General features: G+C 36.6%; 1 protein-coding gene across 5 annotated transcripts in view; it reads right to left on the bottom strand.

Annotated features, from left to right (window-relative positions):
* Nucleotides 1-483: 483 nt before the first annotated feature.
* The window catches only part of RUFY3 (RUN and FYVE domain containing 3), a 71,027-nt gene continuing 46,205 nt past the window's right edge, over nucleotides 484-25,305 (bottom strand). For 2 of the 5 annotated variants that reach the window (XM_090266788.1, XM_090266789.1), the window contains 14 exons: nucleotides 24,869-24,992; nucleotides 23,036-23,097; nucleotides 21,780-21,845; nucleotides 19,907-19,976; nucleotides 16,835-16,927; nucleotides 15,171-15,254; nucleotides 13,379-13,546; nucleotides 12,761-12,858; nucleotides 8,581-8,700; nucleotides 7,478-7,577; nucleotides 6,588-6,652; nucleotides 4,288-4,315; nucleotides 2,822-2,893; nucleotides 484-1,087 (listed from right to left, as the gene is read on the bottom strand). In XM_090266788.1, the coding sequence (XP_090122914.1) occupies nucleotides 944-1,087; nucleotides 2,822-2,893; nucleotides 4,288-4,315; nucleotides 6,588-6,652; nucleotides 7,478-7,577; nucleotides 8,581-8,700; nucleotides 12,761-12,858; nucleotides 13,379-13,546; nucleotides 15,171-15,254; nucleotides 16,835-16,927; nucleotides 19,907-19,976; nucleotides 21,780-21,845; nucleotides 23,036-23,097; nucleotides 24,869-24,992 (1,294 nt within the window). In that variant the 3' untranslated portion in view covers nucleotides 484-943. Of the gene's footprint in view, nucleotides 1,088-2,821; nucleotides 2,894-4,287; nucleotides 4,316-6,587; nucleotides 6,653-7,477; nucleotides 7,578-8,580; nucleotides 8,701-10,097; nucleotides 11,183-12,756; nucleotides 12,859-13,378; nucleotides 13,547-15,170; nucleotides 15,255-16,834; nucleotides 16,928-19,906; nucleotides 19,977-21,779; nucleotides 21,846-23,035; nucleotides 23,098-24,868; nucleotides 24,993-25,305 lie in introns of those variants that run through there. The other 3 variants (XM_090266792.1, XM_090266791.1, XM_090266790.1) reach the window with 2 other exon arrangements.

Consider the following 25,305-nt stretch of genomic DNA (forward strand, 5'->3'; position numbering starts at 1 on the left):
CAGAACAAAGGATCCCTTAGTCAAGAAGAATTTAATAAATATTCTGGGCTCACTGTTCCCTGTCATGGACATATTAAATTGTTTTACTTTATGCCTGCCTTAGCTTTGCTTTAAATGTTTCCTATTTGCAAAGTCAAACCCCATCTTTAAAACCAACAATTTTCGTTATGACTTGGAGAGTAGGGAGGGTCTGGGGAAAAGAGTTGGCTTGTTTTATATTAGGAGACCCTGAAAAGGACAGATATACACATTTGAAGTAACTAACTGGAAAAACAGCAAATGTCCCTCCACCTTGTTCTGATAGTGAAAACACCTGCAGGCCAGGACCAGAAAAGTCAGGTCCTGAAACTAATATATTACAACATTATTTTAAGTACATTCAGAATTTATATTACTCTTTACTTTTCCCTGAGTTTGGGTTCACAGTTTGGTAGAGATACTTTAAAGAGGTAGTTAGTGGGGCTGAAGAGGAAACAATGTATCTAGCAGCACTTGGGAAAATATGTAATACGTCATTTTGGTCTTAGTTAACATTTATCTTTTCCCCCTTGAATCTGCAAATGTAGTAGAGGAAGATGATAATTTTTCTTTTTATTCTTAGCTGCTGAGAACCCTCTCTTCATTTGTATCTACTCAGTATTATCATCACTATTCACAAAAATGAACAGCCCTTCTGAAGACATGCTATGAAATGAACCCTTTAAAGTGGGGTTCTTTAGATTTAGAAGAGAGAGGTTCAGCTGAGTACCTTTTATTCATACAGTCACTAGGGAAAATGAGCAAAATTTCCAACACCCCCAACCACTGCCTTTTTTTCTCCCTGGACCTGGTTTATTTAAATCATTTCTATCAGCTCTTGGGTTGGTTCTAAGGTCTGGACTCTAGGGAATCCTGACATGTAACGCAAGTTGAGACATTTTGGTCCAAGTCTTGGCCTTCAGTCTTATGATGGGCTGGTGGAGTATTGTCTTATCAGATCTTCGTGACAGGGATTGCAAACTCGCTCCGGCTTGATACTTGAAGGAAGAGGCAGTTCATTTGTTGAACAGGCATTACAGAAGGTTCCTCTGCAGTTCTTACATACATTCTACAAGAAGAAGAGGAGGTTAGGTGGGGAAGAGAAGGGATAAGGATGCATGGGCTATAAAAGGCCAAATACTGTTAAATGCTCAATGTCTAATCAAGTATTGCCTGAATGTTTGTTATGCACTAGAAAGTTATCTGACCAAGCATAATTTCTGCTTACAAAGTGGCTTACAGTCTAGTTCTTAGATATAAATGAAGAGAAGCAGTACTACAGGATTAAGAAAGAATACACAAATTCTTTATTTTAGATTACATACTTTCATTCACTATATCACTGTTAGGTGGGCTGATTCTAGAATTAAGTTTGCAAATGCCTAAGCATGCAAGCAAAGCAGGCAGCAATGGACTGGGTAGCAGCCTGAGATTTATAAGTGCTGAACTTGAACTCAAAGTGTAATTCCTAATACACTGATGTGCTCGGTGTTTTCCTGTGGTGCTCTACAAGCACACCCTTTGGGATATCAGTGCAGCAGAAGCAGTTTCCTGCATCCAGTTTATAGGGAAATTAGTCTGTTATACATTTTAAATCTTGGTGGGGCAGCATGTGGGTCATTATGGTCATGTCACTGGTAAGGCTGTGGGAGAATGGTCCACACAGAGCTCCAAGGGTCCCCACATGAAGGCTGTGAACAATAATTTCCCCTACGAATAATGTTACTTTCTAACAATTCATCTCCCTGAGAGTGCAGTAGAGGTACAGGGGCACTCTTACTTAAAAGTCTGGGAGGAATTTTCCCCTGACACAGTTACTTTTTTTGGCTTAGAAGAGGCCAGGAGCAGAACAGCAGTTGCTTCAATATTTCTATAATCACAACTTCCAGTCCTGTAAAGGCAGTTCATAGGCCCTATTATAATTTTGTTTGTTAAAATTCAGCATGATCACAAATGGTGGCAGGCAGGTTGTAACCCAGATTTTGGACAAGTTTTTTTTTTTTTTTAAATCTCTTCCAAGCACTTGTTTCTTCCAGTTATTTGTCCACCACATTCTTGACTCTATTAGGGAACTGAGCACTGTATTAGATGCTGGGGGCGGGGAGTACTACCATGAACAAGGCATTGATCTGGCTGTCAAAGACACTTATTCTTTCTGAATGTTTCACTCTGCCTATTCTAGGATAACAAACTGGGAAGATGCTCAGGTAGACCCTTGAGGATCTGAAGGGAAAACAAGTGGTTTATTGGAGAGAGCTCATTTCCCTCTGAGGGCGGTTCCCCAAATAATTCAAAGAACCCCCTCCCAAAACCTATCTTATCTGTTCTAAGAAGGATGGACTTCAGGAAGGGTGTAGATGTTGAAACCAAAGTCAAGCTGCATCTGGACTTTGCCACTTATGAGTTGAGTAACTTTGGGAAATGTACTTAACACCTGAGTCCACGGTTCTTCATCTATAAAGTGATGGTATGAAGGATACAAGCTTCACAAGGACAGGGACTCGGCCTACACTTTGTTCATCACTCTTTCTCTAGCAGGTGGAACAGCACATTCCACACAGCAGGTGTGCAAGAAGTGTTTGCTTATAAATTTATGTTTGTATTAAATTATTTGTTTATATTTATTTTAATGGGGATTTACAAACATGATAATATGACTGAAAAGAATAGGAGCACAATAAATTCTTGTTCCCTTTGCTTTGGCCTCACTCTCTGCACTCTCCACAGCAAAATCCCTTTATTGGAAGGGGCGAGTGGCGGAAAGGACATCCCTGTGAAGCACCTGTTCATTCCTCACCATTACCTTTGTTATGCTGCTGCCACCTTCTTGGCATAGCTGACACACCGGTGGCTTTTCAGAGCACAGCAGCGGGTCCTAAACCACACAGCGAGCCGGTTAGTTTCTCTTAGCCTCAGAAATATTAATAATTTCAGAACGTGCATTTTTAGTTACAAAATTAATATAAACAAACTGCAGACTATCTGGAAACTAGTAAATTACATATAGGCACACCATCACATTAATACAGCTCTGATAATACTATCATTAGCCTTGGAGCTCCTTTAATCTTCATAATTAAAAAAAAGCCCCATCCTTCTTGCTTTACTCTTTCATCAAGAATGGAAAGCAGATTTTATTTTATATTCTTTCTTTTTTTAAAAAATTTATTTGTTTATTTTTAGAGAGGGGGAAAGGAGAAAGAGAGGGAGAGAAAATCACTGTGGTTGCCTCTCACTCGCGCCCCCAACTGGGACCTGACGTGCAACCTAGTCATGTGCCCTGACTGGGAATTGAACCAGTGACACTTGGCTCACAGGCCGACGCTCAATCCACTGAGCCACAGCAGCCAGGGCCTATTTTATATTCTAATATATAAGTGGCAGGGCTGACTCAGACATAGTAGCATTTATCATTTCTCATTGGGTTATCATATACTATTTGTAAAATATTTTATAATCATAGAAAAAACAATAAGTAAATTATTTAAAAAATTTCATAATCATTTGTTTGCTTTTTTCTTAAAAATTTTTTGTTATTCTATTAGTGTTGTCCAAATTTTCCCTGTTGCTCTCCCCTGCCCCCCTCAGTCAATCCCCACCCTGTTGTGCACATCCATGGGTCATTTATACATGTTCCTTGACTAGACCCTTCCCCTTTCCCCCCTCCCCGCTGGTCACTGACAGTCTGTTCCTTGTTTCCATGCCTCTGGTTCTATTGCTTATTTCTAAGTGACTGAAAAGTATTTTTTCTCTCCCTTTTATTTATTTTTAAAGATTTTATTTATTTTTTAGAGATCAGGGAAGGGAGGGAGAGAGAGGGAGAGAAACATCAATCTGTGGCCTCTCGCATGCCCCCAACAGGGGGGCCTGGCCAGCAACCCAGGTTTTTTTCCCTACTGGGAACTAAACCGGCAACCTTTCAGTTCAAAGGCCGGTGCCCAGTCCACTGAGCCTCACCAGCCAGGGTTCTCTCCATTTTATATTAAGGAAAACTAAGGGAAAGGAAGGTACAGTGAGCTCTCTTAGGTCCAATTTCTTAGGTGTCAAAGCGAATTTCAAGTAAGAAGTGAGAACTGTTATTTACTTTGTAAATTGCTCAAAGCTGTGCTGCTCCCAGTGAGAGTTGCAGGCAAGTGCATGCTCGTTTAGGACATTGTTACAAGGACAGGACACAGGGGCCCATATGCATCATCCACCTCCCATGCTGCCTTGCGTACAGCCAGGCGCAGCACAGCCAACCACAGAATGTTTTTCAGGAGACTCAGTTACCTGTTGATCCACAGGGTGAGACTGCAGCCTAGAATGGAAAATTAAAACCAGTAAAAACAGCAACTTACTACATTTTCATCTGTATCATTTCAAAAGCACAAAACCATGGTTCTTTTATGTTGTTGGAACCAATATAATCACTAATCTTAACCTCCAAGGAGAGGAAATTTTGATTGTTAAATCTATTACTAGAATCTGATCGTTGACCCACATTATGGTTCCTATTTAAAAATAGATTTGGAGTTATATTTTGTCTCTTCTTTACTACCAAGCAAATAGCACTTATTTTTCTAAACCTGTAAAACTCCCAATGGTCAATGCCAAGTTTTTCTATCTATATTACAGAAATCTATTCATTATGTCATGTGTTAGTCCCCTCTGTCTAATAATGTTAAAATGTGAACTTTAGCAAATTAATCAGGGAAGAGGAAATGAATGGGATTGTCACATGCATCCATTCAGGGGTCCTTTGTGAGACATAGCTAAGCCAACTCTGATTTTCCTGACTTGAAATAGAACTTAAGAGGAAAGAAGGATTTACTTTTGGTTCTAGAGAAAATGTACCACATATCTACAGTGGTTACAGTTCTCTCCGGCTGAGTGGCAGTGTGACCACCAGTGTGACCTTGTTTTCAGCTCTTCCTTGGACCACAACCCTAGGAAGCCTGGGTATATTTTAGGACTGCTGCTCTGGCCAGGACAGGCCCTGGAAGCAGCTATCATGTAGCGCAGAAACAAAGGACTTAAAAAGAGAAGACGAGGTAAGTAGAGGCAGCCTGGGTGTATCACCCAGCCTCTCTGTGTTTCTTAGGCTTTCTCATTTGTAAACTAGGAATAGATTCAACTTTTCTAAGAATTAACTTTGTAAGGAGATAATGAATGTGAAACATACTTCTCAACCTGCAAAGCACTATACAGATATCAGGCAGTACTGTCTTAGGTTCCCAGGGCCTAAATCAGAACCTGGCATGGAAAACACTCCTGATGGTAATGACTTGATTTTAGTCTGGAAGAAGGCTGATCCTGAAAGGCGTTTCTAAGTCCTGGTTAATTTTATGGTCTGTTCACTTCCATGGCCCAGGCTGATCTGATGTGTTAGCAGGCTGTGTTTAAGGTTGGTGGTCCTGACTTTGGAATCATTCTGGCCTTGGCGGTGAGGAGGAGCTGTTTAGGCTAAGTACCTGCATAATCAGCTTACTGTTGCTCTGTGTGACTTATCATCTCCAGCAGCTGCTTTTGCTCCAGATGACACACAACTTCATTCTTAAGGCCTCAAAGCCTGGACAGGCGCAGATGCCAAAAATATACACTGTATGGTTCTCAGAATCCTTCTATGGTGCCTTTCCTTGTTACTAACCTTTTGTTGTCATTGTTATAAATTCTTTCATTTTTAGAGCGGTTTTAGGTTCTGCACCAGAGTGGTACATGATGTTATAATCAATAAGCCTACATTGACATGTCAAAGTCCATAGTTTGTTTACTTTAGGGTTCACTCTTAGTTTGTACATTCTATGGATTTAGACAGATGCATAATGACATATCTATCACTACAGTATCATACTGAGTATTTTCACTGTCCTAAAAAGTCTTCTTTGCTCTGCACATCCATCCATCCATCTCCCATTTAACCCTTGGCAATCACTGTCTCCATGGTTTTGCCTTTTCCAGGATGTCAAATACTTGGACCTCCTTTTTTTCTTTTTAATGCAGTGGCACTATGTAACATTTTGTTATATTTCTACCTGCAAGAATAATGAATAAAGTCAATTTCCTTGAAACTATTCTATGTTCTTCATCATAGTGAACAAATCAGATGAAGAATTAAGAAAAAGGAACAAAGTTAAATTGTTTGAGAACCTTAAAAGAGAATGGAAATAAGAGCAATTAGAGGATTTCTTTCAAACAAAGCTGCCTTTCACTTAGCACACAGGCAAGTAATACTCAAGTGCATTTAAGTACCCAAGAAATACTATGACCTTCATTTTCTTGTGATGCCAATCCAGCAGAGATTAGAAATAAACTTTTAAGTGATAATTTGAGTTTGGGGATTAACTAGGGAAGAGTCAGAGGACAGCATGATCACTCTTGTTTCTGAAATGGACTAAATGTGTTTAGTTTAATGGATTACAGTATTTATTTGGTTTATTATTTATTCACTTCCTTTTCAAGATGTCTTTCTAGAATATTAATATTACAAGTCAGTATCCAGTCTTGTGTCATTGACAATGTATATCAAAAGCTCCCTCTTTCCCACCACCCCAAAATAACTATATCTTAGTTAATACTTTATTAACAAACACCTGTGGTTTTCTTCCAGGGGCTTTTTTAGTTTAACATTTTCCTCTTGAATTTTGTGCTTCCCATCCTGCCAAAAGAAAACAGCCCAATTTATTGATTATTCGAATGCTAAACAGTGATGCTCTAGAAATTTTTAAGTAAGAAGCTTATAAGTTTGTTCTGCTTTGTTATATATAAATGTACAAGAAAGGTATTTTTTCCCCTGTGTTTGTCTTTAATAGAGAAAGTATTTTACCTTTTTAAATTTTATTATTTGAAGAGGCTGGCTCTTGTTTTCTGGGTGCCAGAGATGATCTAACTCAGTTTCAGATCCCTCACCACTTCAGGTGCTGAAGGTCTCTGTCCTAAGACTGTTCTGGAGAAACTTCTACCTCTACTCTTTAAACCATGCTACATTAGTGTCCCTTCCCCAGCCTAGTTCCGTCTTTTTCTAATTTTTCCAAAAGAAGTACCTTGAGTATGCTAACATTAAAATCTTCATGATTTTGAAAAAGGCATACAGATGTAAATACACATTTAAGACAATTCTGTTAAAGGGGAATTCAGGTTTGGGGAAGGATTACTATACCATATTATTAAGAATATTAGCTAGCAGAAGTCCAAGAAACATATTTTTGTTAAGATACCAAAATAATCTTACTTAAATTAAAAAGCATAATAGGGTAACTGGAAAGCACGGTTATTAACTCCCTTGAGTCCAAATGGAATGAAATTAGAGCATCTTAGAGGCAGACCTGGAACCCAGCCCCCACGTGTTGACTCCAGCCCTAGACTGCTGTCTACACACTCAAGACCACAGCAATTAAGCATGTGTTCCATGAGAGGAAGTATTTTGACCGTCAAGGTGGCCTCTAAGTAGTAAATAAATGAACAAGGGAGTAATAATTATTACCGTTTCAGGTTCTGGCTTTTGGAAATCCCTTTCTGGGATACTCTTGTTGTTCTGTAACCTTCTTTCTCTTTCCTGTTTTAGTTCTAACTCAAGCTGGTTCCTGGGACAAGTGGGAGAGGAAAAGGATGAACATCTGGATTTTGGTACTCATATTCTATAAAAAATACCAAACCCTTTTCTTAAAGTTTAATAAATTCTTAATTAATAAAAAGTTACCATATATATGGAAAACTAGGTTTTAAAGTAGTGCAATATAATAAAGCCAGTAATACTAAAATACATACGACATGTTTAATATTCAGTCTTTCTTACAATAAGAATGTACTTTAGGATCTCCCAGTGCCTGAGGGTCAATATTTAATACGAACTCTTAATGAAGAGTTGCAGTCAACTGAATAACAATTAGTAGGATTTACTATAACTCAACAACAGTATTTATACATTTTCAGCAAGCTACCACATGAAAGCACTGATACTGGGGTCCCATTTCATATTAATTAACTGTCTCTATAGTTACAGTATTCAATCCCCAGTTACACTTTCCACCACCAGTGCTTTTGTATCCGACGACCAACTTCTACTTGTTGAAGTCAGTGGCTTTAGCACATTATCTCTCATTTGAGAAATAATACGGAAGAATGGGTTTAAGGCTTGGAGTCAGAGAGAGACAGGCTTTTAAATTAGAATGTTGCATGTATTAGCTTAATTGTGTGAACCTGGACAATTTAACCCCTTGTGGGAAATAAGATCACCTACTAATAGGGCTGATGGGGAGATATTAGGAGAGAATGCATGTGAAGTGACTAGTATTTTGCACACAGTAGGGAATTAAGGTAATACTGTTATTGTTAGTGTCATGTTGGCTATTAATTTTCTTACTCTTTCTCACTGGGCCCTTGGGTAACTTCCTAATTCTTTGATTGCAAAGGATGTTGACAAGCTTTTAGGAATGCTAATGTATATGAAGCTTTCTGAATTCTAATTTCAGAGAAAGGACACTGCAAAGAAAGAACAGAGATGGCTGGATCATGAGAGCCCTCCTCTGCTGTCAGCCTTAGAATTACCCATGACCACCCTGCCAGGTCCAGCCACCCTCTCTTCACCGCTGCCTGGTGAGTTCCTCCACTTCCAGCTGCAGGCTGTTGATCTTGTCTCCGAAGTCCTGCTTGAAGAGCCGGTTGTCCAGTTCAGCAGACTGGCGGCCTCGCTCAGCCTGACGCAATCTGGATATGAGCCATATGAACTTGTGATAAAAAACAAAAGCCATGGTGGGGAGGAAGACCAAGTTCACAACACAAAATAAAACCCAAGGAAGAAGGAACAGAGACAGAGAGAGGAAAAAACAAAACAAAAACCACTGCAGGACACAGGGGAAGAAATTATGGGGAAAAAAGATGGAGAAGAAACAAATTCTAAAGAAAAGCAAGATGAAGGTGAACCAGGCAGAGGAAAAGTGATTTTCCATTTTTTTTTATTCTAGTACTACAGTTTACAGCCATTAGATGATAAACAACAAAACATCACATTTTAGAAAATCCATATCCAAAGCCAACCTCAACACACAGTAATTAAAGTTAAATCCATTTTTTTTTGTTTTTATTTTCTAATTGGTTTGGTACTTTATATTTGTTTTATACAAATAACTGGAACTTGTAAATGGGCAACTACTTTCTTATATATATGGAATCAGAATATTTTTCTGGTCCTTCCCCTAAACCACCAATTATATGAAATCATTGGACATTATACATCAACCCTTACCCAGGCTTTGGGTTATTATATAAGGAGAAGCCTCTGTTAAAGAGTCTGGCCATCTCTTTCATTTTCTATTCCTACCAAGTGGCATATGAGTAAGTGGACAAACAATTCAGCACCAGCCTGCACAGGATTCCTGATCATAATATCTAGAAGATTCTGATGAATGTTTTCTTCCATATTTCCTATAATTTTGCACCTATTTAAAGAAGGATGTGCTAAGAGGTGAAACAGCCAGAGCTCTGTAAAGTAGAATGTGGAAGCACACTATGTGTAGTCTTTAAAATGTTTCTTTTTTTGGTGTTTGAGCATTCCTTCAAAATGCTCACAGAAAAGGCAATTCACCACAAAAGGCTGATGAAGATAAAAACAGGTGCAAAATTGTAAGAGGTAAAGTAAGTTGAAGAGCACAAGATCTTCCAGGAGATTGGTCATGTGCTTGCTCTTTGACTTGACTTTGGCTCAAGTCTGCAAGGACCTATAAACGCATACATGAAATCGATCTTATTCTCTTAATTCTGGTTTTTCCAAGAAGGTACAGAATTTCAGGAGCAGCAAGCAAAGGGGTTATCTTTGTCCCAACCTAAGCAGCTGAAATACTGCAAATAATACCAGAATGAAAAAAAGAGGAAAAAATTGTCATGACTTTTTGAAGAAATAAAGGCTTATGTAAAGCCTGTCCCAGTTCAAAAATCATTTTAAAAAAATCACATTATTTATAGGATTAGTTATAATGTGAAGCCTAGGAAGGGTCAAATCTGTGGTCATTTAGAGAAAGAAGCCCTGCTAATTACTGTTTGTGGGTATCTATTGGGGATCTTTATTTTTAGACTAAATAATAAAAAGGGATATTTATCATTTAATCATTTATCTATTTCCTACTCTGGAATGGTTTTTAATAATTAGATTGTTAGTTCCCTAGAAACTTTAGCAAATTCTCATTTAAACAAGAATTAACAAAAACTCTTAAGAAAAGGTTTATAGCATGGAATAACAGGTGGGAAACCATCACTCATGTCAATACTTTTTTGTCTTTACTCCAAAAGGAAAAGCAGGATAGATTTTAAAAATGTATAGTATACTTTTTTTAATAGGAGAGAAGTGTTTTTATGAAAATTGTTCTCTCTGAACTACCTAGATAGGAAGTGGAACTGCAGAAGGATGGCAGAGGTAGAAGGTGACAAATATCAGGAGGGTTTCCCAAGCTTCCACATTATTATGTTATCATAAGCTACCTACTCACTAACTGTATTTCTATGTAATTTAAAGAAACATAAGGATGCTATTTTCCCACCCCCAAAGTCACTAAGGCAAAAATGTTGCAAGCAGTCTTGGTTACTGAGAATAGAACTGTAGTTAAATACTAAGTACTTATTCTGGCTTGGGGATTAAACCTATATAACAAAAGTGAAAAAGGGTAATGGCCTAAGAGACACAGAACTACTTTAGAAGAGTCCAAGTCCATATGGTAGTCACCTCTAGTTTACTACATGGCAAGGGCAGAACAGGCTCGCTGATACAGACAATGCATCTAGAATCTGACAGTCAGGGACTAGGTTGTAAAGGCATCAATAATATATGTACAAAGCTTCAATTCCCTAGGCTTCTTTTTAAAATGGAATATAATATTTATTTATTGGTCAACTCAGAAGTACTTTCTCAGTTTATTTGGCATTTAATTAAGAACTTATACTAAAATTTCTAACTCTGGGGAGAAAATAAAGAAGGAAAAAGTTTTTTTAAAGTCCAACAAATTCAAAGTCAATTTTTGGTGATGTTTTATATAAATCAGAGCTTAAATATAATAGATTTCAGATTTCTTCCTTTTACAATCAAGTTGTGATATTGGTCTTGCGAGGTGACTCCCTGCAAAATGCCTAATGATGTTTTGGGATCAGTTTATTTGCTGCACTATTTAAGGTCTTTGCCTGTTTCACCAAATCCTTTTCACTAAATTAATAAAATAAAAATAAAAATGGAGTGAAAGGGAATGAGAAGATGGATAAACAGGAAAGACAAAAATAGCAAGAGAGTAAGTCAGCTTAATACTTGAAGAGATGTCATTATTTTAATTGTCTTCTTTAAATGCCAAGTCAAAAAACCATTGAAAAATAATTTGATACACTTCAAATACATAACTTATGAACACTAAAATTAATTTGTTGAGCCACAAACATATCATTGCTTATGAGCAAGCACTGAGATAACTTCCTGGGCAGGTCGATACCTTTTTATTTAAAATCAGCCAAACCAGAGATTTTGAGCTTATTTATTAATTTGCAAATAAATTTTGAGTTCACATTAATATTCAGTGCCATTCAGGACTCTCCCTGGTCAAGAATCATCTAAAAGAAGTCATCCATTCATCCATTCATCCATGCACCTACTAAATGACTGTCTTGTAAATTCAAAGCACTGTGATAGATCCAATGAGGGACATTAAGAAATTAGTTAACTAACCTTAAGGAGTTCACACTATTATTAGAAGATATGATACATATATCAAGGGTATATGGTAAGGCAGAAACGAGAAGTGCGATAAGCAGTATGGGGAGGTATGGATATAAGGCCATGGGAATTCCAACAAGGACAGTTTGGTAGATCATTTTCAGCTGGGAAGAAGTGTCAGAGGAAACTTGGGGTAGGCAGCCTTTGAGCCTGAATGTAAAAAATGTATCTGAACAAGCACGTGGGGAGAGGAAGGGCATTTCTAATTGGTGGAACTATTAGGAAAAAAATGGATGGGCAAAATGGGAAGCATGTCCAAGGACCAGTAAGTAGTTTAGTTTTGCTCAAGTGCAAGAAGGGTGATCAGTGGGTGTAAAGGTGGCAAGAGTGGCTCACTGCAGGGCCGTGGGTGCTGTGGCTCATTTGAGCTCGAAGTCTCAGCCATTTCTCTTGGCACTAGGAGGACAACAGTGTTCTCAGACCAAAAGAGCAACGAAAGAGTAGCACAGGGAGAGGATGTACTTTGTGAATGGCAGTGTCTGGTAGGAAACAGCTGGTCAGAGGATGAAAACGCGAGACCAGTCTCCAGATGGTGGACTGGGCTGGAGACAGACATATTTCAGAGTCATGGGTGGGTGGTAACATCGGAAGCTATAGAGCTATTCAGGCGGAAGGAGAAAAAGGGGTTAAAGTTATTAGACAGGCCCTCAATAGCCCTACAGCACCTTGCATCAAAGGATTCAGAGACTTCAGTGATGAACAGTAAGAGAATCACCAACATGTCTGAAAGTTCTGTCATCCTTGTTAAGTATCCCTCCCCTAACACAAGACATTAAAATGGTATTAAGTGATAGGATTCAAGTTCTACTGTTCAGAACAATTGTGAAAGGCTGATATTTCTTAAAATGTTTTCAGGAACATCTTAGGAAATAAAAAATGTTATCGGCTTTCTTTCTACCAGCATGCCTGATGTTAAGCTGGGAGAATTTCATGTACTTTCTGATAGCCAAATATGTAGTATATTGTCTTCACTTCCAGCAGGGAAGGCCCACATGTTTCACTAAAGAAACAGCACTTTACCTTTGTTCCAGTTGTTTAATGGTAGCAGCCATCTGATTAGTCTTCTCTTCCAAGCGACTGTTTAGTTCACTTTTCTGCTTTATTCCTAAATCAGAACTCTGATATGAAAAAATAAGTATGAGTGATGTATATATAGCATAAAATCCTGAAATAAATCGCACATGCCTTTTAAACCTGAAGGTAAACAGGAAATAGAGAAATAGAAATGCTCATCTATTTGGGAGTCCGCTAATTCCCAAGGGTAGAAAAAACAAAAACCGGCGTTTAAAATTAGTATTGTTACGTGCAGCTTTGTCACAAAAATCAACATCAGAAGATTCATCAATTTAGCGTATTCTAGTACAAAAGCTCATGAAATACATAACTCAGTTGGCAGGTTAGACTAGAAAGTAGAAATTTTCTTTTAGGATTAAAAAAGACCCCCTTTCGCCAATACAATGTGAAAAGAAGCCATCATGATGGTCAAGATTCCTAAAGTGCTTTATAGGTAGGTGGCTAGCCTCAAAATGAGATGCGACTCTTCTTGCCTTTAAAGTGTGATTCCAGACAACAAGAGGGCCAGAGGAAAGCCTAGGGATTTTAGAGAGCCAGTGAGCCTATCCCTCCCGTTTCCCCTACCTGCAGCTTAAAGGCGAGTTCATGCTTGAGAGCCCTGAGGTCATCCAGCTGCTGCCGTAGACACACCAGGGCATCCTGCTTCTCACAGACGTCCTTCTCCAGCATCTTCATAGCCAGTTCCATCTCCTGTCTCATGCTGATCTGAATCTCCAGTTCTTTTTCAACATCCTGACCCCAAAGACAAATAAACTGCTTACTCTCTCCTCATCTAAGCACAAACCATAAAATTCCACAGGAAAAGGTAGACCAAATTCCCAGGTCTGAATATTCCGGCAAAATAGCTATAAGCTATCATTCAATGCAGGGGCATTAATGACAATAATAATTAGGATAATTAACAATAACATTTGTTCAATAATTTAAAATTCTGAAGAGCTCAGTAGGCAAAAGATAGCTATTTAATGTCTAAAATATATACGTGCCTGGGGCACTTCATCAGATACTAGACAGAAAATTGATGTCAAGCCTTATAATAGAAATATATATAAACTGTTATAGTAGCTAGCACAAAATGAGGCAGCCACAATTCTCTTTAATTTGGATGCTGTTGAAATAGTCAAGAGCCCAAGAAACCCAAAAGACACTTTGGGTCCCCAGGGTAACATTTTAATTACTGTGAATTAGTCAATATGGCTAACTGAATTTTCATAGCCATTTAACAGGAACCCCCTTTTCCTTTCGAGCATTATCACTGCAACATTATTTGGATGATGAAAGATACAAACACCTGAATTTCTTCTGCATTCAGGCTATGATGCCCAGGGCAAACCTAGGACTGTGACTCAATTTCTTTCCTTTTTTAACGTTCATCTTTTTGTGATACAAGGATGTGGGAATTCGTGTGTAAAATTTTTATCACATGCTGCTTAACTGACACACTCCTCTGAACACAGTAGAATGACAAAAAATGAATCAGACTGCTTCCTATAAAGCCAACATATATTATTTGTAGGAGCTTCATTATAGAAAGTATTCTGAGATCTAATTCACAAACACATAGAAGGAAAACAATAATTATTTCAAGGTTGTTAAAACAATATATTTTCCTTCAGAAAACCTGAAATTCTGCTTTATACACTCTTAGCTTGTAATAATTTTTAGTACAAATTTATTTTCAACCTTCTCTCCATTGTTAGAGACACTATTGGGGGGATCCTTTTGTTTGTCATACTATCTAAATTTCAGGAGAGTTAACATACTAATACCAGGGGTATATTAATATACGAATACTTGGGTCAAATCTAATACAAGAATATTATTCCTTATTATACATTCTTATATATTTTTCATTTAAAAAATATTTTAAGACTAATATCACTGACACATTTTCTATTTATATATAAGAACATGATTAAATTCAGAAATAAGAACTAAAAGTAAAAGAGTACAATTCTACTTTAATGATTCTTAATAAGGAGAAGAGGAGCTGCCTCCTCTAAGGAGATATATAAGAATCTTTGCAGGAGGGAGAACTGAGGTGGGGAGGGGGATTCCATTGTTTAAAAGAGTAGGTTCCATATACATAATGGTTTTGCAATACAAACTAAAAAAGCAAAAAACAAAAAAGATTGGCAAAATACTGTTGGCTATTGGGACTATTCAGAAATAAAATGGACTGGGAAAGCGTTATAGAGAATTGGGTTAACAAGAGTAAGAAACAGTTTTATAGAATCCGTATCAATGTGTCAGAACACTGCTGACAATCCTGACCTTGGCCTGTAAGGTAAACCCCCTAAGTAGGCTGTTACACTTCAACATGCTACTGAGCTGTCAGAATGTAAGCAAAGTTTACCAGTCGTAATTGTGTTTCCTCCTTTAAATGCTTTCTCGCTTCACTTAGTGCTTGCCCTTCTGAAGTTCTGTCTTGCTTAGGACCCTTGAAAAAAGAAATAAAACAGTATATTCTAAGGATTTAAAGAACCTATACAGTTAGCTAAAACCAGCACTGCTATTTATTAAGGAAAAATAATCATATCTAAGTAGGTATAACAATGAATGAAGACAACAAAGAAACTGAAGAGGTTTATTAGTAAATTAAAAATTCTTAAGCTGCACTGGAGATTTTTTGCCATTTTGTTTAAAGTCCTTATATAGTTTACCAAACCAAATAGAAGTCTTAAAAATCAGTCTCTAGAAACAAAATAGCATTCATTGTCAACTATGAATTGGGCCAAAAATTCAAACGATAATATGTTACTTCTCTAGAGATCAGACATCTGGTGCCTCCAACCATCCAGAGAGATCACAGTTAAAAAAAAGGTGGCCATCAGAAGATTCTTCTGAGTGGTCACAGTTGTTTTCACAAAGTCCACACATTAAAGTTGAAAGTTACTCACAGAAAACTATTTTAAGCTCCACTCAGCCTAGTTACTTAACTGTTTAGGGACCATTTATTTTTATTTTTTTATTCTCACCTGAGGACATGCTGATTGATTTTAGAGAGAGGGGAACGGAGGGAGAGACAGAGGGAGAGAAACATTGATGCTAGAGAAAAACATTGACTGGCTGCCTCTCATACACGCTCCAACTAGGGACCAAACCTGCAACCTAGGCATGTGCCCTGACTGGAAATTGAACCTACGACCCTTCTGTTTATGGGGTGGCACTCCAACCAGCTGAGCCTCACAGGCCAGGGCTTGGGACCATTTTCATAACTGGATATCTGCATTCCCAAGTCACAGTAGGTTAGAAGCATGAGGATAAAAGGGAACAGGAAGACCTTTCTAGAGATAGCAATACCAACAGCAGCAAGAAGAGATGCAAGCAAAGTCATAAAAGGTGGAAAGTAACGCCCACAGCCATCTGGGAATATTTAAGCACAGGTGCTAGAATGTCTATTAATTTCAATAGCTCCCTAAAGTAGCACCACTATAATTCAGTACAGAATTGTCAATGTTGATAATCATGATCTTCAGCCATCATAAGGAGCTAAATGTGTTACATTATGTACTCTACTTCAGAAAGCTTAGAATTGTATAATATATAAAAGGTTTGCAAAATATCTGTTTAGACATATATAAAAACTTTGGTACTTTAAGGGATTAAGCTACCTAGGAAATTCATTTATATAGTAACTTATTCCTAGTGGTATCAGATAAACACTTTTTACAAAACAGTAAAATTGTCTAAAGTAACGGCACATTTAATATAACACATATAACACTTAAATACAGTACAGATCATTAGTACATAAAAACAAGAAACGGAATGAACTGTTTCTTGAAGTCTCTAAACAGATGTAGATGGTGGAAATGCAAGGAGCATCTGTAGGCGAAGGGATACCACCCTCCCACGTCCTTCGCTGTACACTAGGTTTTGCACGAAGTCTCAGTAAAAACAGTTTGCTTAATATATACAAATGCTCACTGCTTCCAAACAGTCCTCTAGAGGCTCCCCCTCACTGCCAACACATTGACACTCTCTCTAGGAAAATTTCATAAACTCAGTGAGATTAACCTTTCGATTGGATTCCAGGATGTAGGAGCTTTCCTCTTTAACTCGTTCCATTTCTTCTTGCAAGGTAATAATCCTGTTGTTTGCAACTGCAAGCTGTTTATAAAATTAGAAAAATAATCTTTAATCTTTCTTTTATGAGCACAGGATAGGATAATCCATGATCTGCTAGGACATGATTTTCAGGCTTAAATATTCTTAGAAGGAAAGATAGCTACCTATAACCCCATAAACATGTCCTTATACGGAATTTAGGAGAAATATTTTGAAAGTAGGTTAGATACAAATTTTAAAAAATTGTTAGTACACAAAGTATTTATTTAATCAATCATTACATATATTTTATGACACATATTAAAATATATTATTTAATTCAATAACTTTTAAAAAATGTATTTATTATTTTTCTATTACAGTTGTCCCACCTTTTCCCCCAGTGCTCCCTGCCACCGGGCCCACCTCCCCTCTCTCCCATAGTCAATCCCCACCCCGTTGTCCATTTTCATGGGTTGTTTATACTAGTTCCTTGACTAGACCCTCCCCCATCTTTCCCCCTTTTCCTCCTCCCCTCTTCCCCCTTAGACACAAATTTAAAATATCTCCTTTTGCTGCTTTTCGTGTAAAACTTTTTAGTACCAAAATGTTAATAGAAGATCATTTACCTTAAGGGTGTCCTCATGGATAACTTATAATTGTATTTAGTTAGAAGACCTATTTCTAAAATGTTTAAGAGGTCAACTTCATGCTTTGGGACTCATGAACCCTCCCTAAGACTTTTTACAGATGATTTTTAAAAGAGTAAAGAAATGAACTCCTGAATTCTCACTTTGAAAGGTACCATTAAGCACTGAAGAATTTTCATTTTAGAACCTAAAAAGATAAGGTAATGTTACTAGCAGAATACTGTTCAGGGGAAACACTGATATCCCCATTCCACAGGAGGGAAAAGTAAAGTGGAAATACTTTTTCCTTCCTACTGACCTTTACTCCCCACAGAGAAAGTGGAGGTGCCTAAGTGAGGCTGGGAATGGAACTGAGCAGGCTCCCCTTAGCCAGGCTAGGCTCCCTTTTTATTACCTCTTCACTAGCAGTGTGGGTGCGGTTCTGCTTGGCTCCTGTTCTAATGTGTAAGGACAGAGGAGCGAGGGCTCAGGCATGCTTTCTACAGTCTGGAAGCTCATTTCTGTCTGCTCCATGGACCTGATAGTGTGTGGAGACGTAACTCTGGTCTAGATCCAAGTGCACTCTCAGCTTTTTCCAAGGTCTCATCATCAGAGGAAATGTTAGGAAATGGTGACTTCAGATTCAAATGGACTTTCTAAATCAGCTGTACAACAATACAGTGGATATTTATATCTTCATCTGTTTAATTCTTGTCATCTTGTTATATTGGTTCATAATTCAGGAGGGGATAAGAGATCTGTTTTTTAATATTTAAAACTCAGCCTCTTAAATCCAAGAGAGAAAAGGCAGGCCTCATTAGCTTTAGCTGCCCTTTATAAAGCCTACACACAATGCTTACCTATCTCTAAAAGTTCGAAGTTTCAAGAAAACAAATTTTCTCAGTGAAATAAATAAGTCAACGAATGAGTAAATTAATATTTTTAGTAAAATAAATCTAGGTCTGTGACTGAGGGAATAAAATTAGTAACTATACATATACTGAGTGTTGTGATGTGTCAGGCACTGGTCTAGGTATTAAATCATTTAATTCTCACAAAAATTTTACGGTTTTTATCATCCCCATTTTACAGTAAACAAAGGAATAGAGGCTTAAGTAATTGGCCCAGGATTAGAAAGCCAGAGTTGGGACATGAAGCCAAGTCGTCCAGCTCTAGAGAGCATACTTAATTGCTATGCCGCATTGCCTCAATAAATATAATAGCAGTAAAATCACAGTATATGATTTATGTGCAGAGTATTTTGAAAGTCTTGTGGGATCAAATTCTAAGGGTCATATCCATAAATTAGAGTTTTAATATAATTTAATATACTCAAAAATGAAGCCCACAGAGCTGAGAATTAAAGAAGGTTGTTTTTATTTTATTTTATTTTTAAATTGAGTTTTTTTGGGTGACATTGGTTCACAAAACCATAGAGCTGTCAAGTGTATTACTCAACAAAACACCATCTGCACACTGCATGGTGAATAAGGAAGGTGTTTTAAAGTTACAACAATGTTAACGTTTGTTCTAGGAAAAAAAAAGATTAAACAGCATTTTATAGCTAGTATCTTACCTTGGTTTTATTTATCCCACTGTATATAACAGAATAGTTAGAAAGAGAGAAGATAAAGTCTCTGCCATCTGGAAACATTTATATAAGGTTTTTAATAAAAACATCTAATGCCATTGAAGAAAAAGAAATATGTACCTTACACTTCGGTAGGTTAGGAAAAAAATATGTTAATCAGAAGTGAAACAATGAAGTCATTTTTCTCTTCTTAATTTAGAGAATTTTCTAAGAGTACTCACATATATATTCTTATCTGATGTTCAGAGTACTTGTGAGACTGAAAGAGGAAGTATAAATACCCTTATCTGTCAGCAAGGGAACTGGGCCTTTGGAAGTCAAGTGACTTACTTGCTCAGCAGCACATGACATGTGGCATGTTGTGTAAGCAGGGATTACTGGTCTTCTGACCAGTGCTCTTTATGTTATCTATCCACCACCCCAAGGAGAATATAAGGCCTGTGAAAGTGGGGAGCTTGCCAACCTGGCACACATAAACCAGTGCCTGGCACATATAAATCTTTGTCTAGCTCTAGCACACCAGCAGTACCTAAAACATTTGTTGAATGAATAAATGATGAATATTATGCTATATGCTAAACATTAACTCTAGGCTAGCCCAGACAAAACATAAGAAAGCAACATATTTGATCAGCCTACATTCTAGGCCTGCATAGTCCATCTGGGTAACTGAGATAAGCCAGCTGGCCATTCCTAGTCAGAACACAAAGGTATGTTATCTGAAAAGTCAAGTCCCTTATTTCCAAGGCTCCAGAGAAATTTCTTTCCACTAATGCACATTATTAAAGTTTATAAGTCTTCAAAGAATTTCTAAACACTTACTTCCTCTGTCAGTTTAGTGTTGGATTTTTCTAATGCATCCACTTTTGCCTGAAGGTTGTTTACAGTAGCACTATCAAGAGAAGGAAAAACATAAGTCTCTTTTGAGATATAGAACAATAGCCTGTAGCTTCCTTTTAAATACCCACCACACATCATTTATTGTATTGTGCATGAGTTTTCAGACTTGCAAGCTCTGAGACAGCTTATAAGGGGATGTGTGTCTTAGCAGCTCATCACTGGTACTGAAGTTTGTATTTAATAAGAATGTGTTGAATGAAATAAAAAAGCAAATGCACTATACAGCATTCTCTCACTTATTTCGGGTATTACGTTCTAGACCCCCCTGCAATAGGTGAAAACCCACGAAGTAGGAACCTTACATTTATTTTAGTATTTATGTATATTTTAAGGCTTTACAAACCATTCCCACACACTTATAAACTGTTCCCAGTCCCTTATTAACCTTTTCCACACTTTTATAAACACTACTTATGTTCTTAAACATATTCTACACTCTTAAACCTACGTAACTTTAACAACATATGTATACAGTACTGCCAAATCCCACAACATAGTGGAAAATCCGTGATAAATAATTAAATATATTTTAAAAAATCCTGCGATACAGTGAGGCTGCGATAAGTGAACAGCAATATAGAGAGGGACTACTGTAAACGTAAAGGTTTACTTATATGAGTTATATATATAATAACAGGCTATATAAATTGCGTGCCACACGGCAAACACTATTCTAAATGGTTTTACTTGAGTTATATCATTTACTCCTTTCAACCCTAGGCATTGATGTCCCCAATTAAAAGAAACTCAGGCATGACAAGAGTAAAATTAATAGTGTCATGCTTATACTTCATTGTCAACTATAACCATTTTTGCTTGACTAACATCTCCATAGTTCACTGTAGTCATTATTAGTTCTTTCACATTAAGAATGTACTTAAATTGTTCTGGAGTTTTCTAGCTGGAACCAAGAGAGTGATTTAAATTGATATTGATATAATCATGTTATGGTCTTTAGTTAAATTAAAATAATTATCTTTCATAGGAAAACTATAAACAAGATAATAATAGATATATTAATGTTTTCAATTATTTGACAGTCTTTTTAGAACATCAATGTGCTTGAGAATACCAAGAAATTTTGGATAGCTCTCCTTAGGAGAGAGAAGATTATTTCATGGTCTGGACAGTTCTGAAAAATACTTGATGAGTACTTGGTGAATTAATGGTAGGGACAGTGAAGAAAGGGTAAATTAATACTATCAATCCAATGTTTAAATGAGAAATGCAAGGGATCAATGAGATATGATTAATCCAGAGGTACTAAGGCAATGAGGGATTTACCAAAGATCAGTCCTGAAATATGTGGCTAGATCTACTGAACCAAGAGGTCCACAATTTCAAATGTAAATAGTAGGTCCTCGAATGACACCATTTCTTTCAACATTGTCTTGTTATAATGTTCATGAGATGCTGTAGGAATTTAACTCCTCTTTATATCAATTAGCCTATGGTAAAATTGGTTTCATTATACGTCATTTTGCTTAAAGTTGCAGAGCCTATTGATAATGCTAAATGAGGACTTACTGTATGTCACATATTTAAGAAACTTAACTGAATGTATTTAATCACTAGAGGTATAATTACATACAAATCTTATTACTGCCTTTCACCAAAGGTCACCAGAACAGTTAAATGCCATTTTTTTCCAGTGCCTACCTCAGTGCCTGGCAAGCAGGAATTCTGTATACATTTGTTGAGTACTGTCTCAATTTATCCTCACCTTTCATTAGTTTACCTTTCCCTTTACCCACAAGACCCCCAGTAAAGTAATAAATGTTTATTCATTCTTTACTTCAGATGTCTGTTGAGTTCTTCCACATAGTTCTTCTGGTCCAGAATTGCAGTAATCTGGCCATCTCTGGGGAGGCAGGGGGAAGTGAGAGAAAACAGAAAATAATATTAGAAACATCAAAATTCCCCCTCCCCCAATCTTTTCATAAAACATAGAAAGGAAATTGTGGCATAAACTGAACAAGAAGACAGACCTGGTGTATAACCCTTTGACATCAATAAGAAAGACATGAAGGTTTAAAAAGAAAAAAGGAAAAAGACACACAGAAACCCATATTAAGAAAGCCTTTGTTATAGCTTATACACATCAATAACTTATGTTATAGATATAATGTTAAAATCTATCAGAGACATTTAGAGAGTAAACATTTTCTTCTTCTGATAGATTTTTTTAGCTTCACTCGTATAACAATTTTTCATTTGTTGTAGGAATTGCAATAAGCTTATGCTGGTATAATAGTTGTTTCTCAAAGGATATATTTGCCTTTAAATGTCATTTGTATTTCAAAATGAATGGTGTAAAAGGCTTTCATAAAGATCAGTATTTATTATTACATGAACAAATAAAGTGTGAAAAGGGAGGTTCACTTCTGGAACCAACTAATGTATAGTAGGGAAACATTCAACAGCCAGACTTTTCAACGGAAGATAAAATCAAGGCCACATACCTCTACAATTACTTAAAGAATAAGTGATATAATCTTAGCTCAATGTCCAAGGTTGACAACTTCAGCTAATTATACTTTCAACTGCTAAATTTATAAATAGCATAAGATATGCTTTGATCTCCAATTTCTAAGTAGTATAAGAATTTTAAAATAACCTTTTATTCTGAAATAATTGTAGAGTTACAAGAGTTGTAAAAGTAATGAAGTTCCCACATAATCCCCTTTAACAGTAACATTTTACATAACCCCAAGATATATATTTAATATCGTAAATTTAGAGCTAACTGAGAATGCAATCCTTCTTGTCTGGAAAGATCATGCTTTCAAACACTACTGGAAGAGATGGAACACTGAGTTCCTCTTATAAAATTGTTAATTCTGTTTTCCCCTGAACTACATGGGAAGAAAATCACTTTAGAACCCCTTTTAGGGTTTAGCATACACAATACATAGTTTTGGCAAGATGCTGTTAGAGCTGTACGACTAGAAATTCTTTCAGCAAGTCTGCTAAAAACCAGAATTGTTGTAAACTATAAATACTATCAAAGAACATTAAATAAAAAAGAAACCTAATTTTCTTTGTACATACCCTTCGCTCCCTTTACTGCTGTTCCCATCCTTGAGATACATAGAAAAGTCTATAACACCAACCTACAGAGAGAATTTTCAAAATTTAATATAAAATTAGATTCTATTCCCAAGGCAAAATAGTTCTATAGTCACAACAATTACTAAAAAATTTTAATGACATTTAAATGTTTTACTTTTATTATAATAAAGAATTGACAAGGGCTGTAAGTAAAGAAACAAGACTAAGTCAACAGAACTAGAAGACCAGATCAGACTAAGAAAGTCAACTGAAAACTTAATATAAATTTAAAGTTTAGTCCCAATAAGACTATCAGCTGATTTCTCAAAATAAACTCTGCAGGCAAGAAGGGACTGGCAAGAAATATTCAAAGTAATCAAAAGCAAAAACCTACAACCACGATTACTCTATCCAGTGAAGCTGTCATTCAGAATAGAAGGGCAGAGAAAGTGCTTCCAGGACAAAGTAAAACTGAAGGAGTTCATCAGATCCAAACCACTGTTATATGAAATGTTGAAGAAACTTGTTTAGGAGAGAGAGGATCAAAACTATGAACATTAAAATGAAAACTGTATCACAACCAACAACAAACTAGGAACCAAAACAAAGGCAGACTAAGAAGGCAACGAGAGTGGGAAAAGAACTATAGGTATGGGGAACATTTTGGGGGGAGGTCAGCAGGGAGGGGAAGGGGGGAAAGGGAGGAAGATGGTACAGGAATTAAGAAGCATAGTAGGAGGGAGTGGACAGGAAGATGTTGAGAAGAACTATATGCAAAACCAATGGGCATGGACTAAGGGGGGCGTAACTGGAAGGAAGGGGGCCACTGAATTGAGGGGAACAAAGGGAAAATAAATTGGGACAACTGTAACAGCATAATCAATAAAGCATATTTAAAAAAATTTTAAGTTTGAAGTTTTTTCTCTTTTGCTTATTTTAATTATTCTGCTACTTATCCCAAATAGTCACCTTTAGAAATAACTTTTAAAATTGTAATGAAAATAATAACGTACATGTCCTTACAGAAGTTTAAGGAAATACAGATAAACAAAAGTAATACAAAACATCCAGAATCCTAACCACCTGAAGATGACCACTGTGACATTTTGGTATCTGTTCTTCCAAATTTTCAATGATGCATGTCAAACTTTTCAAGATTGCTCTTTTATCATTCAGCTTATTTCTTTTTTAAAATCAACATCAAAATATCATACTTTTCCCCCATTTCTCTGAGTAAAATGTAACACATTGTAGTATTTCATACAGAAGGGGTGAGAAATAGTCATAGTGAAAGCAGCAGGCTTTTTAACTGAGCACTGAGTATGTGCCAGGCCCTGTTCTGAGCACATTAGGTGTACTAACTTCTTTATTTCTCACAATTTCACTATGAAACAGATGTAGTATTTTTTATCCCCACATTACAGATAACTAATCTGAACCAAAAAGAAACTAAGTAGAAAACGAAAAAGCCAGAAATCTCAACCTCAACAGTTTGGCTTTAGAGCCTTCACTCTTAACTACCATGCTATATTGACTTTTAGTAGTTAGCCTGTCTATATCAGTTAGCCTGTATATGTATATTTTAGTTTGCACAACATATTTTTAACAGGGATCACAGTCAAGATCAGATTTTGAAAAATATTCAGAATGCATAAATGAGCCAAGTGGGGAGGTAAACAAACTAATTTTTTATATTAACATAGAAATGAAAGGAAATCCTATTTATGACTTAAAGAATTTCCCCTAATTTGTTTGGTGTAATCTAATCAATCCAAATTCTGTGATAACAGAACTCCGAGTGACACATTTGGTAACCGAATATCTTGCTCATACCTGAGAGTCCAAATCTTCTCCTTTCATACAGAAATTAGCATCAATGACATTTAAACCCACCAACAGACCAGCAATTATGGCTCCTTCTTCTTCCATCATGAGGGCATTTGGTTCATAGAATTCGCTGTAAGAGAGATCCATGGAATGCTCTAGTGTAATAAAACCTCAACAACCAATGATCTAATCACAAGATAACGAGAAAAATGCTTGCCTCATGGTTGAATATGATAATCTATGATAATAGCAAAAACAGTAAAAAAAAAAAAAAAAAAGGATAGCTTGGATACTTTATTTAGATGATAGATGCACAAATAGATTCTAGATAATAAACAGTCCAGCTGAAAGAAAAGTGATCAAAATGGTCTTTTCACTGAATTGAGTATTCATGCTTTTCTCATATATTTGTACTTGTAAACAGAAGTTCTTCATTCTAATGT

Source organism: Furipterus horrens, unplaced genomic scaffold (assembly GCF_987537825.1).
Source record: "Furipterus horrens unplaced genomic scaffold, mFurHor1.1.pri manual_scaffold_2, whole genome shotgun sequence".
Taxonomy (NCBI): domain Eukaryota; kingdom Metazoa; phylum Chordata; class Mammalia; order Chiroptera; family Furipteridae; genus Furipterus; species Furipterus horrens.